Raw genomic sequence first — 24,252 nt, forward strand, 5'->3', positions numbered from 1 at the left:
CAAACTCATAAACATATAAAGAATGAAGGGTGATGGCTACCTGCATTAGAAGTCACTGCAGGCTTGGGGAACAAGTGTTTAAGAGAAGTTACCAATTCGAGTCCTCAGAGGAGAAATCACTAAGTGTGCTGATTAAGTGCAGATTTAAGGGCCAGGGCTTCCATCAAATTTTCCAACAGGTTTGTTAAACTAAAAAGTCAGTCAACACTGCTACAGATCTACCTCTCATTCTCACACAGAGTATATAGCCTTCTATTAGGTATAAATGACCAATACTTCTTTCCACCCATTCACCTGCACTTGTATGTTAGCTAGTAACAGCTTATCATAGGCCCCTGTTCAGTCCATGACATAGTAATTATAACAAAAATACAATTTAAACTGTTTCCTGAACTCATCTCTCATCTGTTTATGTAATTATATTTGATGCTATGCAGCAGTTTTAAAATTCAACTTTGGAAAAGTGATTCCTCTATTCCTTAAAATTCACATACATTAGAAAGATCTGATACTACACAGAATTCTAATCAGGTATAAATTAAAGCCATTCCATGAAAGGAAAGGCAATACTTTATTACAGACTCTGGGGCTATGAAGTCCCCCCTAAAGTGATCCACAACCATCAACCCAATGATTTTTCAATTACAAAAAGATACATAAATCAGCGGCTAGAATTTAAAGACAATACCCAAGAGGATAATGGAAAAGTCAATTCAAACAGGTAAATTGTATATGCCAAGACTCTCACATGCCAATGCATAGGGAAATAATCAGTGGAGGCAAAGCAGTGATTTGGCTCTGACTAAGGGGCCCCTGAAGCTATCTGGCTAATGAAAAGGAGTTTCTAACAGAAATGCAACCAAGAAATAAAGGAATGAGTTACACTATTGACTGTACAGTATTTTCCAAAGAATCAGGATCATGGCTAAGATTATCTTCGGAGCAATTCAGACTTAGATAGTCCAAGAATACCAAAGATAATTATGGAACAAAAATTTAAGACTAAAAAGGATTAATCCAGCATTATTCCAATATTGTGGTAGTTTAGACTGTAAAGCACATTTGTGCAACTTGCAGACTTTCGTGTTAATAAAATGCCAAGGACTTCAATGTTCACAAGTTATTTATCAAAAACCTTTACCCTGCCCCCCGCCCCCCACTATTCAGAAGTTTAACTGTTACTGACAAGTTAACAAATCCAAAGGTCAACAGAATCAGGCAAGGAGTATTACACATGAGATGTACCATAAACCCCAGAGTCTGAGGCAAAAGGAAAGCAAGTCTAAGGCCAGACTGGGGAACTTACTGAGACTCAACTCTCAAAACAAAATTTTAAAAAGGGTTGGACATCAGCTCAATGGTAGGGTACTTGCCTAGCATGCTCAAGGCCTTGGGATCAATCCTCAATTTGAAAAATAAGAAATCATAAGCATGATATGAGATCAGGAATGAATGTGAGGCAAGTGAATTAAAGAGTTTATGATCTAAATCTTTTCCTCAACTGCTCAGGAAAATCTGGGATGAAACCTGTCCAGAGAAACCAGAAATCAAAATTCTTACATGAATTTTCCCAGATTTCTGAAGATGGCAATTAATTACAAAAATTTATACAGTACAAACAAGTAAAATTTGCTCTGGGGTACCAGATCATAGTGCAGCTAAAAAGCTACTTAAATACTGGCCCATTATTTTAAAAACATGTCCTCACAACCAACATACAAATGGAGTATAAGGCACTACTCAATTAGATAGTCAATTCTGTAATTTACTTAGCCATGTTTTCTTTCTTTTTTTGGTACCGGGGATAGAACTTGGGTCCTTGCATTTGTGAGGCAGGTGACAGAACCACTGAGCTAAATCCCTGGCTTAGCCATGTTTTCTAACTAAAATCACAGCAGAATCTTATAGAACAGGAGGTATTTTATCAATGCAAAATGTTAACATTCTAAGAAAAAAAGCACATATAAATTATCTAGCATACTCTTCCTTTAAAATATGTTTTGTTTTGTTTTTTTTTTTGAGATTTTGATCTTCAGTAGAAGGAAGAAAAGTAAAATAGGTTTCTCACCATTAAAAGATACTCCACTGCTCTGTCAGGGTTGTTGAAACTGGCTCTCAGGGCTGCAATTACTTGCTCTCGTTCATAGCCCATAGACATGATCTCAGTTACCATATTCTCATAAGACTGACCTGTCACTAAAAATGGGGGAAGAGAAAGGATAGGAACTTTTAATAAACATTCTCTATTCATTTCTTTACTGCATATAAGTCTATAATATTTCAGATGCTATTGTGTTAAGTCATCAAGACAATTAAAATCTAAATTACTACATGCGTGTAGTAGGGAGAATAATGGTCCCCCAAAGACGCCCATGCCCTCATGCCTTTAATCTACAAATTTGTTAGATTATATGGCAAAGGGGAAGTGAAGCTTTACTGTATGAAAGTGAGGTTGTTAATCAGCCGACTTTCAGATAGGACACTGATCCTGGACTTTCTGAGTAGGCTCTCAATGTCATCACAAGAGTCCTTAAAAATAGAAGAGGGAGGCAGGCAGATGAGAGTGCCAGAGAGGATCAGAGGACAAAAGCACAACCAGAGAAGCTGTGCTGCTGCCTTTGAAGAAGAAAGGGACCAAGAGCCAAGGTATAAGGGAAGCCTCAAGAAGCTGGGAGAGGTCAAGGAAATGGATTCTCTCCTAGTCTCCAGAAAGAACGTAGTCCCGCTGAGCCTTTGATTAGCCAGTGAGTCTTTTGTCAGACTTCTAACCTACAACACCTTAAGACACTGAGCCTGTTGTTTTATACCAAGTAAGTCTGTGGTAACTTATTGTAAATTTTTTTTTTTTTGGTTTTATTTTGTTTTTTTGAGACAGGGTCTTGCTATGTAGTCCAGGCTGACCTTGAACTCCCAGCAATCCTGCCTCAGGCTCCCAAGTGCTGGGATTACAAGTGTCACCACACCTGGCTTTTTGTGATAACTTACTGTAGTAACAACAGAAAATGAGTATGTTTCATAGGCACAACTGAAAGCCAGGCTCCATTGTCTACACCTATAATCTCAGCACTCAGGAGATAGATGGAGGTGGGAGGATCACTTGAGTCCAGGAGTTTGAGACCAGCTTGGGCAACACAGTGAGAGCCCCTCTGAAAATACAGAAACAAAAACACTCCAAAAAAAGGAGAAAGGAAAGGAGGTCTCCATCTTTCAGGAACTGGTCCGTTTGTCCACTCTCTTCCCTCCACAGCCACAGCTTTCCACATATGCTGTGCCCATTTCCTCACACTCCACTCAAGAGATTTGCCCTCAAATGTCCCTCCTGTTGTCTCTCTCTTCTCTTTCAATAAATAGTATCCCTATTCATCCAGGTTTTTAACCAGAAACCACCGATTTTAATTCCCCCCTCCCCCTTCCACATTCAATCTACCAGTGTATCTGGTAGGTCCCACCTCTAAATTATGTCCCAAACCCATCTAGCTCCTGTGAACACTGCCATCTCTCAAGACTAGCCCACAGCAATCTCTGGATTGGGACTGCCGCTCTTCCCCCACCTACAACTCATTCTTTAGCCATTTAAGAAGGAAAACTTCACCTCGTTTGAAGCTTCCAATCCATGTCTCCTATCACACTCCTCTCTGACCTACTCAACAAGTCACACCTTTCCCTGCCCAGGCCCTCCACTCACGCCAGCTGTCTCCAGATGGCCAGGTTCTTCTAAATTTAAAGCTGCAGTGTCAGGAAGTATTGCCTAAACTTGCTAAGTACCCTGTTTTCTTTATGAAGTTCTCTGGTTTTCTCAGTATCATTTATCATGATTTGCTATTTATTTTTCCTTTCCCCCCCATCTGAACCCAGATTCATCTGTGCAGGGGACCATTCCATTTTGCGTAAATTTTACTATTTATTTAATAAAAGATTTTTCCTACTGAACTTTCAAAAACAGAGATATTTAAAAGGTACAGTACCTAAATATGGATGTGGTTTGTTCTCTCAGGGATTCAAGTGTTGGAGAGCTGGTGCCAGTGTGGTGATATGAGGCAGTGGGTCTTTAAGAAGTGAGGCCTGATCTATATGTTTTCCTGACACCAACACTGCCTTGATTATTGTAGCTTTAGAAGAAGTCTTAAAATTAGGTAATAAACGTCTTCCAACAGTTTTTTATTTTAAACTTTTCTAGGTCCTTTGTACTCCTAACTTTTAAATTTCAATATCCAATTCTTCATTTATAGCAAGTATACACAGACCTGAATTTTTATATATACCTTGCGTTTTCTAATCCTGCTAAATTCAAATACAAGTTCTAGGGGCTCCTAGAGATTTCTAGTACTTTCTCTGTAGAAGATCATTTCATCTACATTTAAAGATTTTACTTCTACCTTGCCAATCCTATCCTAATTGTGTCATTTTATTGCCAGACTATTTTGGTTTGAGCCTATGTTTCAAAGTTTAATGGAAAGATGAAGAATAAACATATCTGCCTTTGTTCCCTACCTTAGGGAGAAAGCATTGTATCTTCTCTACTTACATAAGGCGTTTTTACTGGAAGTATGGAGTACATGTGTTTCATCTGTTGAGAAGGTTCTGTTCTACTTTTAGTCTCGTGATAGCTTTTACCATGCACAGCTATAGAATTTAGTCCAATAATTTTTCTCCAACTAGTGACAGGATCATATGGCTTTTTCCTTTCCTCTGTTAAAATGATGGCTTTTGGGGGTGGATCTTCCAATGCTGAACCAACACTGCCATCCCTATAATAAAACCACTTTCTACACACTGTCAGATCTGACTTCAAATAGTTTGTTTTGTTAAACAAATTTCTATGTTCATACTTTTTTCTTCTATTATCTTCATCCAGTTTTAGGATTAGCACAATGTTGATTTCCTAAAATGAGGGGAGAAGTGTTCCTTCTTTTTTCTGCTGTAAATGTTGGATATAATTTATCAGTTAAAATGTATATGAGCCTGTTGTTGTCACATAGGTAGGTTTTCAAGCTAGGAATGTACTGTTTTTAATAGGTGCTATTCAAATTTTATATTTCCTCCAGAGTTAGTTTCATTAATTTGTCTTCCAAGGTACTTCTTAGAAGTTGTCAAATTTATTTCAAAAAGATTTTTGTAATATGCTTTCTATATATCCTTTTGAATTCTGTAGTAATGTCTTCTAGATCTTGATAATGTAATTTAAAAAATGTATAATTGATATCATGTAATAGGAAGAAAAGTTCTAAAGGAGTAGGGGAAGTGGGAGGGGTAGGGGAAAGGAAAGAAGGGAAAAGAAAAAATATGAGAAAAGGAAAAAAATGGAAACAAAGTCTTTGCAAATAGGGAAGAGTAGGGGCCGGGGATTTAGCTCAGTGGTTCCGGCACCTGCCTCGCAAGCGCAAGGTCCCAAGTTCGATCCCCGGTACCAAAAAAAAAAAAAAAAGGGAAGGGTGGAAGGGGTGAAGGGAGGGCAGGGGAAGGGGAAAAAAATAAGAACCAAGATACTCATGTAAAGGTATAAGATCCCAATGATGAATGTAACTGTATTTTATACCTAAAATGTACCAATAAACTTAATGGGAAAAAAAAAAAAAGAAGTGAGGCCTGCTTGATTTCCCCCTATTGTTCTAATAGTTTAATCATGTATCATTTAGTTTTGGCTGTTTATAAAGTGTGTGCATTTGTCTCTGACATTTTTTAGCTTGATCCTATGTTACGGGATTTATACTTATCATCGTAGGCAGCTGTATCTTTTTCTTCAGCTGTGTAGTGGCTATTCTTGGATATTTGCTCTCTCACATCAATTTTTGAATCAGCTGTCAAGGCTCTTTAAAAAGCAAAGAGAATAAAAACTATTGGAAAACAAGAGGTCTATTGCAAGATGGTTGAGTTACGGGGGGGCACTGGCTAAGAAGGGACTAAGGTAATTCTTGTGGGACCCTGAGTTAGTTATCTAAAGAGCAAGTTGTGTCACCATATGGCCTCTCCCTCTCACACAGGGTAAATTTTAAGAGGCCTTCACAGAGCACAGCCACTGCTTGTATTTCCAGAACTATACTAAAAAGCCTCTTTACTTTAAAAGGTATCCAGCATCAGATATCTCATTATAACAGAAAAAAGCTAATATATGACCTTTCTTTTCCCATCCCATAAATCACTTGGTAGTTATTTTCTTAATTATCCACTGATGTAGTTCAAGTACAAAGCCAATCACCTACTTCTCAGATAAAAGAAACAGGCATCAATACAAACAACTGAGAGCTGTAGAAGAACTGTACTATTTTAACATAGTGCCATCTGATTTAGTTTTCATGATAACCCCAAGAAGGTTTATATTCATCTTTTTAATCTGAGGGTAAGGTTAGAGATCAGTAATGTGAACATGGTATCAAGGACTAGTAAGTGCCAAAACAGAACACACAGGCTGTCAGAGCTCAGACAACGCACACCCGAATCACCATGCCATGCCTCCTAAAATTGTTTCCTAAGTATTCAAATTACAAAAACAGAAAAAGAAATGTCTTTAAGCGGTCTGATACTTTTTAGATCCTAAAACTATAAGGACAAATGACTTGTAGAAAAACTTGGGAGAACAGACAAGAGACAGAGCTAATAAAGCTGAGGTGGTGGGGAAGAACCTTTTAAGAATGAGTTCTGTACTCATCTGAAGTAACAATGAGCCCATCAGATTTGCCTTTTACAAGTCCACTCTGGCAGGAAGAGACCAGATGGAAGAGGATATTGCAAAACTGAGGTAACACCTGAAGTAAGGTAACTGAATGGCAATGAAAACAAATATTCCAAAGACTTTAGGAAAGGGAATCAATCAGACTCACTGGGCCAAGAGGGGCAGCGGGCCAAGGATAACACTAATGTCTAGGCTAAGGGAGGATGATGATACAAGCAAGTAAGGGAACAAATAATCAGATGAGGAACAGAAAGTTGAGTCAATCTGAAATCTAAGATGTTTGTGGAAATTGCAGGCTTTCTGGTTGGCAGTTTCAACAACTAAGTCTGGGAGCTCTGACTTAATTGTTTAAACTGTACACCAGAAAGCCTGCGACTTCCAAATCCATAGAGTAAATACACAGTACTGGCCATTCCCAAAGTTTAAACTTTGAACTTTAGCCTAGAGCAGAACCACTAAGGTGAGGTAAACAGAATTAACTAGAAAGCCTGAAAAGAATGATTTGGGCTACAGATCAGGAAGAGAGGTGTCAAAAGTTACAGAAGGCAAGTTGAAAGAGGCAGAGAATCAACACAGAAATCAGGTAAATAAAAGATTAGAGAACAAAGAATCTCTGTACCACAAAGTTGAGAAGGGGTACTCTAAAAGACATGAAGATATAAAAGAAAGACATCACTTCCAGAGGCTTAGGTGTAGTCAGCCAGACTTCAGCAGCATTAAGGTAAGTGCTAGCTGGCTCCAGCTCTGAAGCTACAGAAGGGTTGACTATTCTCCAGGGAACCCTCTTTCCTAGCCCTTCCAATACCTTTGTAACTAATATTCTAAGGGTAAGCCTTTTTGTTTCAAGTACAGCGACTTGTTTTCCTGACTGGATGCTAACTGATACAGTATTTGGTGGCAGAGCAGCCTCAGTTAATTCCTTCAAGATGAAAACCTGGGTTTGATGTACTCAGGGTTAGAGTGTGTAACTTATTTTGACACTATAGAACATACTCCATAAAAATGAGGGGATCAGGGAACTCAAGTCCAGTTAGGTCAGAGGACCTACTCCACAGCCTTTCAGATGCTACTGTTGTAGAAAACCCCGCTGTTGCAGGAGCCCATACTCTATTGATGCTGCTGAGCTCATCTTTCCCCAGCCTTCTATCCACTGAACCAAAGAACAGGAATGGGGCTGCTGGCCAAAAAATTAATAATCTGTAGGAATTGTACCAGAGAGTTACAATGGGCAAGGAAAAAGATAATTTTGACAGATTAAGGGTGAAGGAAGAGGGAAATGCTTTATTTAGCTAGTAAAATTAAAATCTGGGCTAAGGAGGCATTTTGCTACAAGCCAATACGAATAAAAAAATGTAGATGGAAACCTGTAGGGTCATCAAACTGGGAACCTAGAGGTGAATAAACATGAAGTGCGAGGACAGAAATTGTGCAGTCTTTCAAAGACATTTCAAAATAAACCTATACACATATTAAACCTTGTCAAGATCACATTTACATATATAAAATATCTATGTTTTCACTAACACCATTGGTTACCCAAATTGTTTTACACCTCAATTATAAGTAACCAGGAATACTAACACATTATTGTGCTCTAAAAAACTGAAATATAAACTTCTTTCCCATCACCAGTAAGTTAAACAGAAGATAAAGTACATACTTACCAAGTGCACTTGTTGCATCTTCAAAAAGGTTTGACCGAGAAGAATCTCCTGATGTACTGGAAAAGGTTTTTAGAAAAATCACATTTCAAAAAGCATGTAAAATTTAATTTGTATTAGTTTAGTAACTACCCAACTCATAAAAAAGATTTTTAACTTTAAATAGAAGTCTGGATACTGTATTTAAACAGTCACGCTCAGACTATATAACATGTACATGTTGCGTCACATAACATTTATGGCTTGGAATGAATTTTCAATCTTAATATTCCTTCTATTCTGAGAACCCATCATTTTAAATGTCCACACAGTTTACTCTATTTAAAAAATATGAAAAAGATAATGCACAATTAAAATAATGAATAAGTCAAATAATAGAAGAAATGTTGAAATCCATTTATGACTAAAGAGCACATGTAGAAGCCAAATTTGGGTAGAAGTCTTTACATAGCAAGGTTTTATAGGTAAGTTTGAATAAGGGATTCAAGTCAAGAAATATAGCATATACAAAAAAGGCAGATGTGGGAGAACTCCAAGATCTAACCTACACGAAACCAATTTAAAAAGACTAAGTTATTCTTGGGGAATCACAGGTAAGTTTAGCGTAACAAAGCAGATGAAATTTTGAGAGCTTGAAGAGATGGCCAGAGAAACTGAAGTTTACAAAAGTGGCAAAGGTAGGAGTTAGAAGTTTAAATCAGCGCGTATGTATACACGGATGCATACAGAGACACACACACATGCAGACCCCCATTCTAATATTTGTTAATGTTTTTTGAGACAGAGTCTTGCTATATATCCCAGACTGGCCTCAAACTCACAGATCTTCCAGCCTCAGCCTCCCAGAGTGCTGGGATTACAGATGTGGGCCACCACACCTGACTCCTCATTTCAATTCTTAAAACAATAACAAAACAACTCATTATAGGGGGAGTAGGGGTATATGAGAGGGTATGGGGGTGTAAGTATGAATAAAACATATGTAAGAAAACCCAATATTTTATAAAATTAATAGGTGATAGTAAAGGGGGGAAACATATACTTCAGTTCTGAGAGAGGATTCTGTAGCACAGCAAGAGCTAGGGAATTCATATTTGAACTCAAACTTTCTAGCCTCAGTTTCTTCATCAATTCAAAGAATTTTGGGCAGGGTTTACTGCTAGTAAGATGCTCAGGAAAGTACCTGGCATCATGACACCCAAATTATCATAGTGATTAAAATAATCCTTTGGTATATTTTAAGTTTCTTCACTAACGGAAATAGTAAAAATATCTTCACTAGATGTGGAGAAAGTAAGTTTCAAAAAGAATATGTATAAAAGCTAAATAATTTTTCAGCCCAAGACCACTTCTCCAAAGACAATCATTAAATTAACCAGTTTCTATTTTAAAGAATGACTAGTGTCTTGCTTTTGCATGGTTATTTTAATTTTTAAAAACTATTTTTATTAGTACATTTTCAGTACATAGTGATTACATTCATCATGGAGAGCTGGTACATGTACGTAACACATCTTAATTTTTTTTAAAATCAAGGTGCTTAATTTTTTTTTTTTTTTTTTTGGTACCAGGGATAGAACTCGGGTCCTTGCGCCTTCGAGGCAGGCGGAGGAACCACTGAACTAAACCCCTGGCCCGGTGCTTAATTTTTAAATCAAGGTGTTACTAAGGAATGTGTACTCTGGTTTCCAACTTTTATTCTTGTTTTTCCCTTTTTCTTCAGTAGTCTATGGTTTCATCTTTTACATTAAATATTTATCTATGTAGAATTTATTTTTACGCATGTACAATACAAAGGATCTGATCCTTTCAGATGGTGAGGCATTTATCCCAAGAACATTTTCTCAATTGTCTGAAATTACATTTTTACTTAAAAGTTCACTTTTGGTTCTATTTTTAGATTACTGTCTATTCCACTGAGCAATCTTTCTTCCAAACTGTTTTAATTATTATCATGTACAATATATTTTATTATTTAGTCCTAACAGCCTTCAGAATAATTTGCATTATTCTCACACACTGCTTTAAAAATACCTTTTAAAGCATTAAAGGTAGAAGGTACACTTTAACCACTATCCTTTAAGCTTCATTCAGCCTCACCACTTCTCCCCTCCCCAACCAGAGAAAATACAACCATCAGTTAATGTGCGCCAGACCTTTGTAACCTTTCCCCTACACATTAACAGGAATATCCATGGAAAACATACAGTGTTGTTTCAGAGCTTTTTGGGGGGCCTATGGTTACTGCCTATATTGTTCTGTAACCTGCTTTTTATACTAAATAAAAAACCTCAAAAATCACATTCACTTAATATGTTTATATACCACATACTTTAAATGATCTGTAGCATCAGTTATCAAGTGTTAGGCTTGTATCTAGATGTTCCCCCAAAGCCTCATGTCCTCATGGGTGGGGCTTTGGGGAGGCGATAGAATCATGGGGGCACAATACTCATTAGTCCACTAATGGGCTTATAGCTAAATGTGACGTTGGGAGGTGAAGCCTGGTTAGAGGAGGTGGATCACTGCAGGTGTGGCGTGAAGAGTCTACCCACCCCCCGCCCCAACCTGGCACTCTGCTTCCTGCCACTATGGCATGAGCTGTTTCTCCTCTAACATGCCACCTTCCCTCAGAGCCACCTGACTATGGATTGAGCCAATAAACCTTCCCTCCTTTAAGTTTTGGATGTTGGGTACTGTGTCTCAGTGGTGACAAAGTAATTAAGACATAAAAGTTTCTCAAACTTCAGCAACCCTAAAGCTTGTTAAAATACAGATATTTGTGATTTACCCCCAGATAATTCTGATTCAGAAGTCTGGGGTGATGCCTAACAATTCATTTCTAACAAACTCCTAGAAATGTTAAAGCTGCCTATGGACTGGCACACTTTGAGCAGCACTGTTCTCTAGTTATGAATAAACCACAAGTCAAGTCATTCCCTTCCTCTTGGGTATTTAGGTGGATCTGAATGTCCTCAAGTATAAACAATACAGTCCTCATGCACAAGTACAGTTTCTCTAAGGTAGATATCAAGAAATAGAATCTGCATGATGAGTGACTTTTAAAATATCCCTAGTAATAAAATGTCAGGCCAGTGGTGATAGACAAACTTCTTGAGAGCCTGGAGGTTCTAGCAGGGGAGCGCAGCTACTCGTATACCCTTGACCAAAGAAATGGTCCTCCTCTATTGGGGGTGGTTGTTCTCTTTGACTGATTGCACAGCTTTGGGAACAATGCACATGGAGCAGTGAAGGAGGGAGGGGACACCCACTCAGCCAGGCAAATCGACCCTGGTGATCAATGGGGTGAAAGATGTCACAGCCAGACTTCCCTCACATCTGGCAAACTCATATACTTATGCCAGGGTAGCTCATGATAATTATCCAGTAAGTTTGTACAGCATACATGAAGAAACTGAGCACATTTACAGTTTTTATTCCGAGCTTTTCTCGTCTTTCCTTTCCTATATCATCCTTCCCTCAGATGTATAATTTTGAGAAATAAGCATAAGCAGTTGGTGTACAAAGGTCAATTAAGTAGGGGACTCTAGTGTACACTTCCTGGATCACTGACTAGCAACTCACTTTTACAACCATCTGCAGATATGAAAAGGTAAACCTGACTCTAGAATAGGTAAATTATGCTTGTGGAAATAATAAATTTAAATTGTTACAAGCACACAGGCTGTGAGTTTTTTTAAGGAGATTAAAGCAATTTGGAAAAGACATACTATACTGACTCAAGACATTTCATCCAGTTTACAGTATTTAAATGACGTGGGGAACTAATTTGTTAAATTTGTAAACTTCTTTTCTTACAAACTTGATCAACAGCCGTTTGATATAACAGCTTAACCTGACTCTGGATGATCTATTAAGTAAGAGAGCTGAATGCATTTCTAGATGTACATGGAGAGAGAGCTCAAGTTAGGCAAGTGTCACAGAATGCCAAAAGCAAAGTGTTTTAGACAAGCACAGGGAAAATACATTCCCTGAACCTGTGCTGTCTTCTCAGCAATGAACCAGATGACTCCAAACATAGGATACTGGGTCAGACACAGAAGGCACACTTAGGGGAAAAATAAAGTTTTAAATTATGTACCATTCTGAGTGGGACAGCAAAATTTTGTGCTGGTCTTGAACTGTCCCACTTGGGATGTAAACCATTCTTTGTCCAGGACACCCAAGCTGTTTATGCCCGTTGTCACTTAGTTTCAGATATCAGACCAACTGTCAAGGTATCACAGGGCTTGTGTTCTAGTAATCTGTTTTATTTAATACCCCCAAAGTGCAAGAATAATGATATTGGCAAATTTAATACCCCAAAGGGACACTGTGAGTGCTTCTTTTAATTGGTAAGGTGAAAGCTCATTTAATAGAGTGAAAAAACATCAGACGCACAAGGTGCCAAAGCCTATACTACTATGAGACAGTCTAAGAGCAACTACATTCAGAGGTAAATTTTATTAGTTGTCACTAATCTATTATGCGTAATTTATAAATTAAACACCATCACAGGCATATCTATGTGTAGGAAACAACAGAGTACATAGGGTAGGGTTCAGTACTTTGCATGTTTTCAGGCACCCACAGGACATCTTGGAACACCTCCCCCCATAAAGGTACACAACTATATATTCTTTCTAATCACTGCTGTATGTATCATAAACACTTTCCATGTCAGCAAACACTTCTAGTCACTCAAGTTTTCCATTGTGTCTGGTTGATTCCAAATTCATTTAATATTGCCACTGAGGTCCTGAGTTGAACTAAATCCCAAAACAAATGGCTGGAGTGGCAGTGAAATGGTAAAGCAGGCTCCTAGGTAAAGCAGGGATTTCCAGCCAAGATAATCCTGACTAAAGCACTAGCTAGGGTCATTTTGTTAACATTTAAGGATGACACATGCACACAAATCACTGATCAATAATCTGTGAACTTCCCTCAAGAAATTATTTCTTGCTTCAAATATCTCAGCATTTTTCTTTTTCTTTTTTTTTTTTTGCAGAACTCCAGAGACAAAGGCTTAGCTTCATGTGGGTTAACAAAAATAGAGACAAAATAGTAAAAAATTCCAACAACCCACAGGTTCAACAAAAAGTGTTAGGTAAATATCTACAACTTCTGATTCTTTTTTTTTCTTCTTTAGTGGTACCGGGGATCGAACTTGGTTTCTTGCGCTTGCGCAGCAGGCAGTGAAACCACTGAGCTAAATCCCCAGCCCCTACAACTTCTGATTCTTAGCAGCTACTGTGCATCATGTGTTACCTTAAGTACTACGTGACACATTATTTAACCTTTATAATGACTGTATGAGACAGGTCCTAAGGAAAAAATCCAATGGTGTCAATTACTTCTCTAAGGTTATATGAACTAACAAATGTCAGAACCAAACAATGCTATTCAGCTACTGGAAATATTAACTGATGTGGAAGGATGCTTAACACACATACAATAACCAGAAATATAAGGCAAATATAAAAAAATGAGGCAGCACTCGTATAATTCTTGTTCTTTTTGATCATTTGTATTTTCTAACATTTCTACTCAAAATGAATGGTTCTCTTTTCCTCCATTAAAAACAACAACAGAATGTGAAAATCTGGATTATGGATGGGAATGTATATATTACCTATAGTAAACTATCAAAATAGACATAATAATATGGATTAATCAGAGTTCAAAGTTTAGAAAAACTTTGATAGGAAGTCAGTTTGATCAAAATATTCAAAATAAATACATGCAGTATCTTCTGGAAAGAGTTACAATCATACCACAGTGATACATGCATGCCCATCTTTATAGCAACACAATTTATGGTAGTATGGTAGTTAAATCTTGGAAACAGCCCATATGTCCATCAATAAATAAATGGATAAAGAAAATGTGGTATTTATATACAATGGAGTACTACTCTGCCATAAAGAAGGATAAACTTGAGGCAATTTTAAGTAAATGGATGCACCTTGAGACTATAATCTTAAATGAAATTAATCGGACACACAAGTTTAAATACCAGTTTCTCTTGTGTGAGAAATCCAAAGTATAAATATGGACCAAAATGGATGATATTAGTAAGCAGGGAGAATTTTCCAAATGGGAAGGGGAACAAGAGATTAGGGTAAAGGAAAAGGTATTTAGAGAACCCCCCCCCCAAAACCCACGGAAATAGAGCTATTGCAAACGTGGAGGAAAAAAGGGTGGAGATAGGGGAGAAGAAAGGGATCAAAAGGAAAAAAAAGGAATTAAGATGTGTTAGGTACATATGCAGAGTCCCCATGATGGATGTCAGCACTGTGTACTGCAAAGACACACTAATTTAAAGAACCGCACATGCACACGTTCTTGTTGTGCACCTATGCAGAGATGCAGTTCCCTAAAATCCAATTCTTACTTGTCAGTTGATGCAGGGCTGCTAGCCACTGGTGTTTCTGCTGGCTTCTCTGAAGGCTTCTCCTGCTGAGCTGCACTAGCGGGTGCTGGTTCAGAAGACACTGTCGTCACTGCTGGAGCGATGGACGCAGGTGCAGAAGTAGGAGCCAAAGCAGGGGCAGGGGTTGGTGCCTGAGCCACAGCTGTTGCTGAGGAGGAACTAACGGTGGTCGTGCTGGCAGGACTTGACTGCTGCGTTGTAGCTGGTGCTGGTGTGGTCACTGCTTTGGGCTAAGTGCATTAAAAAAGCAAAATAATTCTAATAAAATACATTATGTGATCCTCAATTAGACTATTGTTACAGGGTTCTTCAAACACAACAGTAATACACTTATAACTTGAACGTAATTTTGTAAAATGACATAATTGACCAATATTAACGAACTGAATCACTTTATCGTCTAAGTTCTTAAGAGCATTTCTGTTACCTTAACTACCCACCACAACTGGCTCTAAGCCAACAAATACAGCCTACATATCAAGTTAATATGAAAAAGAACTCAAAGAAAGCACTATTTTAAAATCCACATAATTTTCCTGAAAACATTTATGTACCCTGATCATAACTTTAGTGCCATTTAAAAGCATTACCAAAATAATTTTCTTGAAATGAAAGTATAATCTTCTAGAAATGAAAGTATAAATATTAATGAAAATGTCAAATATTCTGCTGCATTTTAGGGAAAAAAACCCGATACTAACTATAACTAGTAAGTGTAACTACAAAAAGGTTAATAATATCTTGAGATATGTATGTAAACAGACAAAAAAGATTCCCACAAAGGAAAAAAAACAAAATCATACTATGAGAGTTTTACCCTTCTCTTGAAACCTATCAACATTCACTACTATTCCTTGGTGGTGCATGCCTATAATTGACCACATAGTGAGTTCAAGGCCAGTCTGAACTACATGTCTCAACAAACACCACCCTACAAACAAGAAACCTGCCCCCCAAAATTGCTCTCTTTAGTTTATAAATTTCCTATGAAAAAGTTGATTCTTTTGTTGTAATTAAAATACAGCATAACTTGCCACAAGAATAAATCAACAAACTGTAAAAGCAAGAAGATGCCTCTGTCTTGTTTGATGTAAGCTAACAGTACACTGGAGAAGAGTGGCTAGGGCAAGGATGAAGAAGCCAGGTATAGTGGAGCAGGCCAGATATCCCAGCAATCAGGAGTCTGAGGATAGCAACATGCTCAAGGTGAGATCCTGTCCCAAACAAACAAATGGAAAAGGAGGCTTTTAAAAAATACTAGCAGCATCTACTACCTCCTTTTCTTGTTCTAGGAGTCTTGTGATTAGCTCTGTAACTTTAACTGCTAATATGATAAAGATTACTAATGTTCTAAAACTCCAGCGAGATGAAATCCTTAGGTAATGAAATTCTGGATTAATTAGAACTTCTCAAAGATGAAGATTTTTATTTTTACATACCAAAATACTGTAATAATCTGAATAAAAATAATTTAAAATCTATTATATCCATTTAACATTTTCCTTAATTATTTATAGTCAACAGATTATAACAGACCATGCCTTCAAGGACTCTCTCTAAAAAGACCTATTTGAACCTTATCCTAAATAGTACCAAGCCCCTCTGCTTTTTGAAATTTCTCTTCTTGCTTTTGATCTAAACAACTTATTCTTTTCTTCTTAATAAGGTCTTCTGATTGCTTCCATAGTACTGAACTATAGGAACATTCTTTCTCTTCTAATAGCTGGCCTGTTTTCTTAACTTCATGCTAAAGCAAGTGTGAATATTATCAGAATTGTATGTACTATAATAGGCTCTAAGTATCTACTCCTCAAAGACTTGCACATTATTTTGAGATCTTTCCTGCTTAATTCTTACATTCTGAATCATCAAGGTTACTGTACTATGAAAGGATTATGTCAGCAGTAATTATACCCAAATATATGATTATCTCATTTATCCTTAATATGCATAAAACTAGTAAGAAAAAATATTATTCAGCTTTAAAAAGGAATGAAACTGTGATATATGCTACAGCACAGATGAGCCTTGAAGATATTATGCTAAGTGAAATAAGTCAGGCACAAAAGGACAATTACTTCCCATATGAGTTCACTTATATGAGGAACCTAGAGTAAAAGAAGGAAGATAGAAAGTAGAATGGTAGTTGCTTAGGAATAACAGAAGAGGAATGAAGAGTCAATATTTAGTGGAGGAGAGTTTCAATTTGGGAAAATACAAGTTGTGGAGCTAGAAGATGGTGATACTTGCATAGCACTACACGCTGCTAGGCTGCACACTTGATGCTTAAATACAGTAAAATCATTTTAGTCCTAATTTGATTTAAAAAATTTCATATTCAACACTTTTGTTTCTCAGTTTACAGTAATTAAAATTATTTTCAACTACTATCAATTACTTTGTGACTTTGAAAATAAAACCCTCACATTTATTCCACTTGTGGTCTTGGATAAACTGTTTTCAATTATTGCTCTAAGTAACACTGCTTGCTATGGTTTGTACTCTCCTCCAACCAACTCATGCAGTTTATTAATCCTTAAAAGTCTTAAATTAATGGCAGTAAGAGAGTGGAAACTTAATCTGATCACGGAGCTTAAAGGTGGGACTCGTGAAAAGTGATTAGGCTACATCATTAGGGTAGAACCCCCATGACTGAATTCTGATTATGAGGTGAGGAGAGACTACACATGGGTGGAATATAGAAAAATACATGTTTTCTCCCGAAGAGTTTCTCCCACGATTTCTCCCTAAGAGGGACTGTTACCAGAGCCTGAACCGTATTGTTTGGATTTCCAGCTTCTAAAATGCTGAGCTAATGAACTTCTTTTTCTTATAAAGTAGATATCTCAGGTGTTTCACTGTAATATAAAACTACTAGTAGCACTGCTCCTTCCCATTATATAACAATTCAATCCTAAAAATTAAGGTCATGAGCAGCACAACTTCTACATTTGTCTTAACTCTCCACTGCATGATTATGCAGCCTTAATTTTAAAAAGTATTTAAATAAGCAAGTAAGTTAACGGTCTCTCAAAGAATCCATGATTTCTCTTTAGAGAAAAATTTCACTTTTATAAATAATCCCAAATAAATTCAGTCCAATAAATCACAAAAAAATTCCTGTTCAAACTTCATTACAAAAATCATTCCACTATTTCTTTACAAAGATATATCACTGAAATAATGTGCTTACATATCACACCTTTTCTGCCTGGAAGAGTTTGTCCAGTTTAGTACATATCCAACCCTTTTAAAGCACCCTTATTAAAAGGTACAGAATAAAAGATGTTTATTCAGTTGCTAAGCACAATTTTATTTTTTAAAATGCTGGGGATCAAACCCAGGGCTTCACTCATGCTAGACAAGTACTACACCAGTGGGCTGCATCCCTGCTACTGCTCATCATATTTTGAAATAATCACAGTATTTAACTATCCGAGTAAAACCAATTTTAACATTATTTTTTTGTATTTCAATTGTTTTAGTTTAGATAAAGCTCGGATCATTTTTTTCTAAGACTCACACGCATAAAGATACACAGAATGAAGCTGAAACTTACTTTTGTCACCATAACCACCACAAAGTTTTTCTCATCAATTTTATACTCTTTGAGAGCAGTGTCATCATTGAGGATTTTACCTAATATAGTCAAAGGAAAAAAATGTTATTTAAGGTACCATAATCTTGGTCTTACACATAAATGGAGTCAAAACAACTTTCTATCAATTAAGCACTGATATTAACTATTATTATTTTCCCAAGTAAAACATTAACTAGTCAACCAAAATAAAGACAAACACATAAATATGTGACTAAAAGATGCCAAATGTATCTCCTGTATATAGAATGTCAAGCAATTTTAAAAAATGTATTAGTGATATAAAAGACTTGCTGGGCAAGGAAATATGAAATCGATCCTGAGAAAGTGGGGCTCTTGAAGACAAAGAAAATCCAATATTGTGACTGCCCAGATATAGCTTGGGAAATGACCTACATTCTTTCCTGATAGGAGGAAGGGGATAGCAACAAACTTCCTTTTCCTGAAATACCAGGTACTGGACTAATCAGCAATATTCCAATGGTATGAAAGTGGGATACTGCAAAAACATTTCTAAAAATGACATGGTATACAGAAAAAGGGAAGGTGGTATAGATCTCGATAAAGCACAAGCAGGGTGCATAATAAGACTGCAGTCAGCTGAAGGCCAGATACTATAGTCAGGACATCTTGGAGGTTTTAACAGTTTTCCCTTTTTTTTGAGACAGGGTCTCACTGTATAGTTCAGGCTGGCCTCAGACTCGCAGTGATTCTCCTACCTCAGCCTCCTGAGTGCTGGGATAACAGGTGGGTGCCACCATGCCCGGCTGCAGTTTTCCTTTTTTAAAAAATTTCTTACCTTCGGCCCTAGGAATGGAACCCAGGGCCTCACACATGCTAGGCAAGGGCTCCACCACTGAGTTATATCCCTAGTCCTCATTTTTCCATTTTTAAAAAGTTATTTGCACCACAAGCTATAAGCATTAAACCAGAAAGTATAGAATCTCTATCTCTATTCTATGTAAGAATTAAAGAACAGGCTACAGGCATCGTAAATTGTAATTTTATAGCTGCCTCATTAGGATTCTGAATCCTAACCTATAAAAACAGTAGGGTTAGATCATGGAGCTAGCATTATCTCTAAACTGCCTCAGTTAGAGAAGTACTACAAAATCTTGGATCCAGAGGGCAAGAATGTGCAGGCAATTAAAGACTCACCTTCCTGGTATCTACATGGATAGTGCTCAGTACTTCTGAAGAACAATGAGAATTTTCTTTATTAAATTTGGATACTGAGTCTATTTTAGAACAAGCCTTTCCTGGTTACCAGTAAGGATAATAAAATTTGCAACTTCCTGATTTCCTGTTCCCATCATTAGGTGCTTTTGCCTGGGTCATCTTTTCCTTATTGATTTGTAAGAACTCTTTATATAATATATAATCCTTTACCCTGACTCCTGTCACTTATTTATATAGTGTCTTGACCTAAAAGACTTTCTGTATACTTTAGTCAATTTTAATAGTTTATTTAAAAATAGGTATTTAGAGCCAGGGATTTAGCTCAGTGGTTCTGCTGCCTGCCTTGCAAGTGCATGGTCCTGAGTTCGATCCCTGGTGCCAAAAAATAAATAAATAAAAAATAAAAACAGGTATTTGGCACTTGGGAGGCTGAGCTAAGAGGATCATCACAAGTTCAAGGCCAGCCTGAACTATACATAGTGAGACCTTGTCTCAAAAAAAAAAAACTATTAAATTTTATTTTAAGCACATTAATAAAATCACTATTTGGTCCTAATTCATTAGATTAATAAAATCAAGATACACAGTTTCATTAAAAACATAAAAGCCAATTATAGAATGATTACAAAAGAAAATAAAACTAACAATGTTTGATGGAAAAATATATGGAGCAAATGTGAATAAAGAGAAGACTGAATATTAATATCATTTTCAAATGACTACTCTTTCACTGCTATTATCTATATGCTTCTGACAGAATCAATTTGAATATACTATAATTTGGAACATAACATTCCTAAAACTCAAAAATGTCACTATGAGTAAGACATGGAAAAATGAATTCATACCTGCATAAATTAATTTTTGACCTGCTACTGGGAAGGCATCTTTCCCTTTTTCAGATTCAATCTTCTCTTTCAGTGCTTTCACCTATAGGAAAAATAAAGATTTTTTTAAAAAATAAAAGCCTAAACCAAAAATGACAATCCAAATTTCAAATAAATAATGGAAGATAAAATTTTAATACAATTATTAATGCTTCCCAAAACCCAACGATCACTTCTTTCAATATATCCCCAACTATAAACTATAAACTAAACCTATAAACTTTAACACCATCTATTACACATAAGACTCTGAAAACTAAAGTTGACTGCATAAGTTAATTTAAAATAAAGTTTTCAAAATCAAAAGGTCCCATTTCCCATGAAGTTACTTATTTCCCACAAGAAAATAAAGCTTTCCAACCTAAAAGATCTAAGAAATAGTCTCATGTACAGTAATAAGAATACTTCAATGTTAAAGGCTAAACATGAATGTTAAGCGCCAAATGATTGACTTTTTAAAGTGCTGCAATGTTTTACTATAATCACCTATGTGGTTTCAGAAAGATCAAATAAAAACCTAATTTGGGAGAAGGTGAGGGAAAGGGAGGCTGGACCATGGTACATTTGAAAAAAGCGTTACAGGTGTTTCCAAAGCTTAGCCAAGGCTATGAATCACTGGACTACGTGAGTAATTTTTAAAAAGTATCTTGGCTTCTCCCACCATCATTCTCACCTAAATAGGAGACTGACTTTTAGAGTCTCTTTAATTCCTAACATTATATGACAAATAGGTGCATTCCAAGAATTTAGAAAATAAGCCTAGTGAAGTTCTTAAGTTGACAAGAAAGGGAGTCACAGGAGTAAAAAAGGCAAGGAGCTACATTATTAACTTACATTGATGGAGGTACATTACCTTAAAGGCACAAGAATCAAGGGAGAAATTGCTTTTCCTTCAATTTTCCAGAATACTGAAAATTGTCTAAATCGACCACCCCAAGCTTTATGTGAAAAACCACCTGACAGAGAGGGATATAAAGATAGTTTCTTCTGTAAAATTAAAAAGTGATGGTGTCTATTTTCAAAATGAAAGAATCTTTATTTAGCTTCAAATACATTAACATAAAAAATTCCATACAACCCTTTAAAACTCTGGGACTAATGGCGATATCCTCCACTCAAATTTTATAGGATGATGAATAAAGAGGACAAATCATGTACCCCTATCATACTACTTCTCAGTGGTGGCTGGAAACGCAAATTATCCCTGGCTCCAAACTTTAGAGCATTTTGTAAATAACATATAAGTCACCCTTGCTAACTTGATCTTTCTAAAATAGGTCAGCAGCATCATTGCTATTCTAATGTTCTCTAGCATCACAGAACTTTCAACACACTATTTCCCACTATTTCAAATGAAGCCTAACATACATACTTTAAAAAAATAGCTCAAAAATCATCTCAACAACTGTTAATTCAGAATATAAACTATGTTTTCCTCCAGTATACTATGTTATTTTCCTATTAGTAAAACTTTAAGCTAGGTATGGTTCAGATGTAAAAAAAAAAAGCCCACAACTTCTTCAAATACTGATTCAGCCTTGCCTTAAGACCCTCTGAAGTAGAGCTGCAAAGTCAAAAATCATTATCACACACAAAAAAATCATTATTATCTTTTCTCAGAGACTTTATAAATAGAATCCAACCATCAGATTTGCAAAAAATTTAAAAGTGTTAATCTTCTCAATGCTTTATTGTTACTTTGGAAAGTATTTTTCATGAAATATTAATTAAAATGTTTAATAACTTATTTTAAAACTAGCATTTAAATGTTCTCAATTTTAATCTCTAATATGATATATATCAATAAATATAAGCACATAAACACAAGTTATTTTAAGGTCCTCTAATAACTTTTTAAGTGCAAAGAAATCTTGAAGACAAGACATTTGAGAACTGCTACCCGACATGCCAAATGACTTGCCCCAAGTCAACTAAATGATGGCAGTGCCCAGCCAGAAGCAGCAGCAGTGAATGGCAAATTTCCTTTCAATCTTTTTTGTTATAGAGGTTGAAAAGAGACCTAGTACTTGCAAGCATGATTACTTGGTGAAAACCACAAACTGCAGACAACATGTCTTACCATGAGGGAACCGAATTCTCAGAACAGTACAGTGGTTACTATATAGTGAGCACTCAATTATAATGTGCTGAATGAATAAATGAATATAACACATACTTGTGAAGGAAAAAATATTTGAAACAAAAAATAAAAGAATGAAACAGGAGTAATCTTATTCTTGACAAGTCAGAATGAGTGAGGCAATTAAGACAGATTTAATTAAATACAGTCATCTAAGAATATACCTTTTTCCAATATCAATAGAATATTTATTTTTAAAAATTTAGATAACAAAGAATATCTGATTATTTCAGAAAGCCTAAATAACAAGCATTAGCTTGGTTAGTAAAGAAAAAAAGAGATGAAGGAGCAAGAAGAACATTCCCATAAATTAAGTAGGACCAAAAAAAAAAAAAAAAAAGCCCTTATCATTTAGTACTAAATAATGTCTACTTCAAAGAAATCAAACCTGGGATTAAAGAATATAACTAATAATGAGAATTCTGTACCTACATGAGTTGGCTAAAGAATTAATCACAGACTATCCCTAAGCATGTTCATTATTTAATAAGCCAAGCTACAATGTAAGAAAAAACAAGATACATAATAAAAAGAAAATGCAAATCAATTTAAAAAGGCACAAAAGAAAATAAAAGAGGCTGGGGGTTTAGCTCAGTGGTTTCGCTGCCTGCTGCACAAGCACAAGGACCCAAGTTTGATCCCCGGTACCAGAAAAAAAAAAAAGAAAATAAAAAACAGGCAGGTAATGCACAATTAACACAGTCAATAAAAAGCAAAGTTCAGGGCCGGGGATTTAGCTCAGTGGTTCCGCTGCCTGCCTCACAAGTGCAAGGATCCGAGTTTGATTCCTGGTACCAAAAAAATGGAAACAAATAAAAGCAAAGTTCAACCACATTAATAACCAAAATCAAATTTGATGCCACATATCATTAATCCAATATACAGTTAGACTAAAAGATTGTTTTGAACAATTTTGGGGGCTGACAAGTACGAGGAGATACACTCTCAGAATGGGAATATCAGATGATTAAAATTTGATGGTAATATGCCAAAATACCTCAGAAATTTTAAAGGGGAGCATTCAGAAGAATACCACTTCTGGTGATTTACTGAAGAAAGTAAGTGAACTAGACTTTTAAACAAGCTCAATGACATGTCCAAAATTTTGGCATTGTTCTTTCACCTCAATATGAAAATGAGCTTTACTTCCAACAGGCTGAATTTTATCATCCAAAAACTGCTCTATTGATGAAATTATGTGACCAATCAATTAATCTCATAGTACTATCAGCTCTCAACAACTTTTCACTATACTTCATCCTGAACCTCTTGATATTCTGGTTCTGGGTCTCTATTGTACTTCGAATTTTCCCTACTGCTCTACTCCAGTTAACACTGCAGTTCCTTTTATCACCTTCTTTCTCATCTTACAGATTGCCTTGTGTTTCTGCTGCTCTTGTCAGGCAAAATTCCCTACTCAGACCAATACGACTCAATTTCTGTCAGTATTTAACCACTGCAGTGTCATGTCATACTTCACTTAGTTAACAAATCTCACTCAACCTTTTATGTAACTGATGATCTACCTATTCAAATTTATATTCAGTCTTCCAAATGCTACTGAAGAAACAAAGATATACTACACTCAATCCTCTGTTCCTCTGGTTAACCCTCTTTTTCAAATCTCATGACCAATACTTTTCCCCATATCTGTAAACGTCCACTTTCTATTTTATATAAAACA

General features: G+C 36.2%; 1 protein-coding gene across 2 annotated transcripts in view; it reads right to left on the bottom strand.

Annotated features, from left to right (window-relative positions):
- Rad23b (RAD23 nucleotide excision repair protein B) overlaps positions 1-24,252 on the bottom strand; it is a 42,908-nt gene that overhangs the window by 9,463 nt on the left and 9,193 nt on the right. For both annotated transcript variants that reach the window (XM_087183593.1, XM_004848165.4), the window contains 5 exons: positions 20,390-20,471; positions 18,324-18,403; positions 14,726-14,994; positions 8,335-8,390; positions 2,069-2,196 (listed from right to left, as the gene is read on the bottom strand). In XM_087183593.1, coding sequence (XP_087039719.1) covers positions 2,069-2,196; positions 8,335-8,390; positions 14,726-14,994; positions 18,324-18,403; positions 20,390-20,471 — 615 coding nt within the window. The remainder of the gene's footprint in view (positions 1-2,068; positions 2,197-8,334; positions 8,391-14,725; positions 14,995-18,323; positions 18,404-20,389; positions 20,472-24,252) is intronic.

Source organism: Heterocephalus glaber, unplaced genomic scaffold (genome assembly GCF_053883595.1).
Source record: "Heterocephalus glaber isolate CG9 unplaced genomic scaffold, H.glaber_assembly_v1.0 deba00001481, whole genome shotgun sequence".
Taxonomy (NCBI): domain Eukaryota; kingdom Metazoa; phylum Chordata; class Mammalia; order Rodentia; family Bathyergidae; genus Heterocephalus; species Heterocephalus glaber.